The 6,334-nt window shown below is 44.4% G+C and overlaps 1 protein-coding gene across 1 annotated transcript in view; it reads right to left on the minus strand.

Moving 5' to 3' along the window:
- Positions 1-5,399, minus strand: part of Ube2t (ubiquitin-conjugating enzyme E2T) — a 23,303-nt gene extending 17,904 nt beyond the window's left edge. Inside the window, exons 1-3 of the mRNA XM_013017363.1 lie at positions 5,317-5,399; positions 1,450-1,620; positions 406-475 (exon numbers count right to left, since the gene is read on the minus strand). Of these exons, the coding sequence (XP_012872817.1) occupies positions 406-475; positions 1,450-1,558 (179 nt within the window). The 5' untranslated portion in view covers positions 1,559-1,620; positions 5,317-5,399. The remainder of the gene's footprint in view (positions 1-405; positions 476-1,449; positions 1,621-5,316) is intronic.
- Positions 5,400-6,334: the final 935 nt, after the last annotated feature.

Below are 6,334 nucleotides of genomic sequence, written 5' to 3' on the forward strand. Positions count from 1 at the left end.
CTTGCATGCATGAGGCCCTGGGTTCGATTCCTCAGCACCACATAAGCAAAAAGAAAAAAGCTGGAAGTGGCGCAGTGGCTCAAGTGGTAGAGCGCTAGCCTTGAGCTGAAGAGCTGAGGGACAGCACTCAGGTCCAGAGTTCAGGCCCCACGACTGGACCCCCCCCAAAAAAAAAGATTGTTTAAATGGGGTATAGGACTCAGCTGATAGCTACCCCATTATTCTAGAAAAGAAAACAGAAAACTGAACTCTACAGAAAGAAAATAATTTGTTACACTAAGACTGGGATTAAAATCTATGTCCTTTGACCCTACATTTACTGCTCTTTATTGCTCTTTCTACTATATTTTTCCATCTTCCAATAACTGTTTTACTTTGTATACTGAGACTCTAATTCATACTAACCTCTCAGGAATGATAACTTCCAGGTTGAAAATACCTTTCTCATAAGGTGTGTTGGTTCCACCTAATATTTCTTAAAAGAGAGAAAGAAAAAAAAAAGGAAAGAAAAAGTTAAAAGGAAATCAGATAATTCAAACTACTATACAAAATGTACTTAATAAGGTATATAGCCCTAACAGAGAAATAAGGTCTAGGGCAATACATTTCTTCTCTCAGTACTTTAAAAGTCTTTTTGTAATGCACTATAAAGCTAATATAGCATCCCCCTCCCCAACTGACTATGTCAAACAAGGAAACAAGGGACATACAGAAGGTCTAAAACAGAAGCTGCAAAACGATGGCCATAAGACCAAGTACATTGTACAGATTTGTTTTGTATGGCTTGCAGGTTTTGGTTTCTTTCTAGCCAGTTCTGGGGCTGAACTCAGGGCCTGGACACTGTCCCTTAGCTTTTTTACTCAAGGCTGGCACACTACTACTTGAGCCACAGCCCTACTTCTAGCCTATTGGTACTTAGAGATAAGAATATCTAATTAATTTACCTGAGCTGGCTTTGAACCACGATCCTCAGATCTCAGCCTCCTGAGTAGCTAGGATTAAGGTGTGAGCTATTGATACCAGGCTTGGACTGCAAAATCCTAATCATTTGTTTCCTGGCCTCATAGATATACTTAAGATGATCATTTGTAATCAAAACACTGTTTCAGAGCTGATAATCAAATCTTGATTTTTAAGTCAGTGAAAGATAAAAAAAGACAAATAAGCCAAACCTGGTGGAGCTGTCTATATGCCAGCACTGGATAGACTGATGTGTGAGGATTTTTGAGTTTGAGGCCCCCCTGGGCTTTGAAGTGATACCCTGACACTCCCCTAATTCCCAAAGTCAAAGAATATCAAGCAAGTGTTATATATGCAAATAAGTTAGGATAGAGATGGTAAGATATTCTGAACTTAGGACTGTGTATTTGAAGAATATACAAATGGTTACATTTTAGCACAATCTTCAGTAAGTTTATGATTGTATCTTAGACATGATATGATACCTACGAGCTCTAAGATCATCCATTTGGTCCTTTTCCTGCCAGCATGTGATGCCTGGGGGAGGATCTGTGGCTAGCATCTGAAGTTCTCTCTTCAGCCGTGAGGCTCTCTGCATGATTCCCTAGTAAAAGGAGCCACACAGTTTACCACTCCACACCAACGTCTGCTTGAGATGGACTGGGAAAGAAATAATATGAAATGGTCAGCAATGGTGCTTCGATTCAGTAAACAGATTCTAGTTATTAATCTCTATATTGATAAGGGAGTCTGGAGTTTTTTCTACTTCCTTGTGAACTTTTTATCTACTCAAGAAAATAAACTGAAAAAAATAATTAGGAAACGTAAAAAACAAAACAAAAAACTGTTTCCACCAAGAAAATATAAAGTCTAGAGGCTGGATGCTGATGGCTCATACCTATAATCCTAGCTACTCAGGAGTTTGAGATCTGGAGGACTACAGTTCAAGGCACTCAAGGACAGAAAAGTCCACTAGTTTCCAACTCCAAAATACCCAGTGAAAAGCATGAGCATGAGAAGTAAAAAGACAAAAAAGAGAAAAACAATAATAATCTAGGGGTAGTCAACACTTTAGAGACACTTATTTTTTATGTTCTCCCCATGTATTATGGATTCTACATTCCTAATACTCCAAGGAATCCACCACATCAATTAGCCCATCTTGGACTGGGCATGATGGTACAGGCCTGTAATTCCAGCACCAAGGAGACAGGCAGGAGGATTTCAGGTTTAAGGCCAGCCTGGGCTACACAAAGAGACCGTGTCTCAAAAGAAAAAAAATAAAACAAGGAAAACCAATTAGCTCATCTGTCTCTAATACTTCTACTGTTTTCTTCTTAGTCATCAACATTCAAATATGCTGTCTCTTTTACTTAAGATAAAACTCAAAAATACATCCATTCAACACACTATTCAACTCTAGTTCTCTCTCTAGCAACTATTCAGTCAAAAAATACTAATATTTTGCATTTGGCATCCAAAGGCATATGGTTCCAATGAAATTGCTGTTGAGAAAAAAACAACAACTGAATGCTCAGGATACATACATGGTTCGATACTGTAAAGTTACTCACATTTACCAACATTGTAAGTACTGGAGGTCTGAGAATTGTTAACTGGAAACCACATCTACTTTTGTACACATTAATACTGCTCAACAAAAACTATATCCCATTTCATGATCATTACATTGAACACTGATTCATTATTCCCATAATGCTACCTAACTTTTGCTAAACACATGCTGCCATTCAGCAAATCTAACATGTTCACTTCATCACTCAAATGCCCTTTTTTGGTGTGGGGGAGGGGAAGATTACCATTAACTTCTGTCTTGTTCTGGGGAGACATTTTCACAAAATTCAAGGCTGGGAAACACTAAGCAGATAGCAAAGATTTCAGCACAGCTGATGGTAAAGATGAACTGACCAAGGGCTTCACATCCACTGAGCTGCTTCATTCTGCACAAGCAGGAATTTACAACTTTTGATATTTTTTGATATTTCTTTTGATTAAAAAAATAATTATTTTTGGTTGTACTTGGTCACCACCACAGATAATAAACCTGTGAATATGTAGGCCTATTCTATCATTTTGTTTGCATCTTATTTTGCCACCTTATTCATGTTGTCATTTGATTAACACAATCTTAATTTTTTTGGGGGGAGGAGCAGTCCTGGGGCTGGAACTCAGGGCCTTGGCACTGACCCTGAGCTTCTTTTTGCTCAATGCTAGCACTCTACCAATTGAGCAACAGCACCACTTCTGGCTTTTTCTGTGGTACTGATGAATGGAACCGAGGACTTCATGCATACTAGGCAAGTGATCTACCACTAAGCCACATTCCCAGCCCGCACTCTTAATCTTAAATCTCCTGACCTCCAAACTGAAGATTCTACATATTCTTCAATTTTCTTTTTTTAAAAACACTTATTTTTTTAACCCACTAAGAACTGATTTGAGTTTAGTGAAAGAGAGGCTATGGGGTTGGACCTCAGGGCCTCACACTTCCTAGGCAGGTACTCTACCACTTAAGCCATGCCTCCAGCCTTTTTAGTTACTTTTTGGACAGGGCCTCACACTTTTGCCTGGGGATTGTCTTGGACTGTAATCCTCCTCCTATCCATGGTGGGATATAGCTGATATAGCTGGGACCACAGACAAGCGCAACCACACACAGCTTATTTGTAAAGATGGGGGTCTTGCTAAATTTTTTTGCCCATTCTTGATCTTCCCAGTCTCTACCACTCAAGTAGCTAGGATTAAAGAAGTGTCACTATCCCCGGGACTCAACTTAAAAAAAATTTTTTTTGGGTCTGGTCATGGTGCCTGAACTCTGGGCCTGGGCGCTGTCCCTCAGCTCTTCAGCTCAAGGCTAGCGCTCTACCACTTTAGCTACAGCTCCACTTCCGGCTTTTTTTTCTTTTTGCTTATGTGGTGCTGAGGAATCGAACCCAGGGCCTCAGGCATGCAAGGCAAACGCTCTACCACTGAGCCACCTTCCCAGCCCTCAACTTAAAAATTTTTTAACTTAAATTTTTTTTCTCAAACCATAAATTGTACCAGCACCATGGTGTTTCTTTCCTTTGAAATGTTTGGGCTTGCCTGGAACCACAAGCCTCTAAATCTAAGCCTCCCAAGTAGTGAGGATTACAGATGTGAGCCACCAGTGCTTGGCTAGTCTATCGACTATATAGTTTCCAAATTGCCTTCATTCCACCTTTATATTTGTCTGTGACAGAGACTGAGCCTAAGGAGACCACCGTATTAAGCACCTGCTCCACTATTTTGCTCCTCAACTATCCGTTACCTACACCTTTAAAATCATCACCCATTGGAGCAAGACACAATACTAGACAATTAACTTAGCCTTTGACAACTTTCTCTGTATTGATAGTCAACACTGGCAACAATTAGGATAAAACTAGCCACGAGTTGTACCAGGATATAAAATGAGTGGCAAGACATGACTGCGGGATTACAAGAGCATGACCATTTCTTTCAATGAAGCAACCAAACTCCCAGTGTTAAACTGTGTAAGTCAACCCTTGGCTCAAAAGTCATCAGTGACTTTTGAGTATAAAACTCTTTACGAGGTGGGATAGGGCTGGGGGACGGGTTATTACAGTGCCTGTTAGCCTAGCTACTCAGGAGGTTGAAATCGGAGGATTGATGTTCGAAGTCAGACCGGGCAAGAAAGCCTTTGTAAGGCTCTTATCTACAATTAACCACTAAAAAAAAAAAAAAAAAGTCGGCAATGGAGCTGTGGCTCAAGTGGAAGAGCTCCAGTCGGAGTGAAAAAGCTAAAGGACAGCGTTCAAGCCCCAGGATTAGCATCCAAAAGAGGGGCGTGGCCAGTAATCAGAGCGTCCCGGAGGCCTAGGCCGGAGGACCACAGGTTCCGGATTATCCTTAAATGACAGCCCCGCTCCCCCCCCTGCCCCCCCCGGTAGGCATCACAGCCTTTCCCACCCTCAGGTGTCCCCTCTCTGCTCCCACATCGACGTGCATCCTGGGGTGCAGGCATCCCTGGTGGCGCCTCCTCCTAGAGCGGACTCCGGGGGGCGGCTCGCCAGGAAACTCTCTGGATCCATCCCTGGTGGGAAATGAGGACCAGGCGGCGGGGGCGCGCGGTGGGGGCGCGCGGGCACGCGCTGCACACGGGGCGCGGCGCGGCCGCTGCACGGCCCCAAGTGCGCCTCAAGGAGGCGGAGCGGCCTCTCTCGCTTTCCAAGACTCTTATCCCAGAAGGGAGAACGTCCGTGCTAGACAGAAACATGACTCCTCTCCAGAGCGTCAGAGAGACCCCACGGAACACAGGCCTTAGGTTTGAAAGCAGAAAATAATTTCTCTTACCTGCGCGAGCAGCGAGCTCCCGTTCCACAGCAGCGCGCGACAGTGGCTGGGGACCCGCGGCCCGGCCAGCTCGGACCGTTGACGTAGACCCGCCCCCTACTGGCAAGGATTTTGATTGGTCCTCAGAAGACTCCCGCCCCACGGGAAACCCTATTGGCCAGCGATCAGGAGCCCGCTTTCACTCACAAGGCTTTCAAATTAGCGGGCGCGCGCCGGAAGACGCCTCTCACCTCGGCCCGAGATGCCCCCAGGCGCGGTCCTAGCAGCTCCGCCGCGCGACTTGGCGCGACCAGTGCCTTTACGACCTGGCGCGACCTTTACGGCATTCGCTCTGTTGGCTACAACCTGGATGGAGCTGGAAATAACCTTACCAGAAGGGGAGTGGAAAGAAGGAGGAATGCTTAGCCCAGAGAAGGCCCGCGTGCGTGTCTGTGTGCAGTCTTGGGACCGTCCTGAGCGTTTTTGCCTGGGGCTAGCCCTCTACCACTTGAGCCACAGCTCCGCCTCCAGTTCTTTTGGTGGTTCATCGGAGGGAAGAGGCTCACAGACTTTCCTGCCCGGGCTGGCTTTGAACTGGGGTCTTCAGATCTCAGCCTCCTGAGTAGCTAGAATTATAGGTGTGAGCCACCGGCTCCTGGCTATCTTTATATACACACATTTGTATATATGTACATATAATATTTTTCTAAAGTCTTCACTACTTTCAATGACGTTTCTAGGACCAGTGGGGTGAAAATTACAAGTCCAAGTCTGGAGTCCTGCCTCACCCTTGCGAGGCGGGAGGATCCTGAGCTTCTGGCCAGCCAGGCTAACATATCTAGACTCCCTCTCAAAAGAACAAAACAAAGCAAAACAGTTCAGCTTTCGCTCGAGAAAGCATTCTATTCATTAGAACTCCGAAAAACAAAGAGGTATCTTGCATGGCAGAAAATGATCCAGTGCAAGTTAGGTATTCATTCTTTAGGGCTTAGGGCAAAAAGGATCTTGCAATTGGGTGGAAGTTTGGAATAGATGACTT

The sequence above is a fragment of the Dipodomys ordii genome, unplaced genomic scaffold, assembly GCF_000151885.1.
Source record: "Dipodomys ordii isolate 6190 unplaced genomic scaffold, Dord_2.0 Scaffold35, whole genome shotgun sequence".
In the NCBI taxonomy this organism is placed as follows: Eukaryota; Metazoa; Chordata; class Mammalia; order Rodentia; family Heteromyidae; genus Dipodomys; species Dipodomys ordii.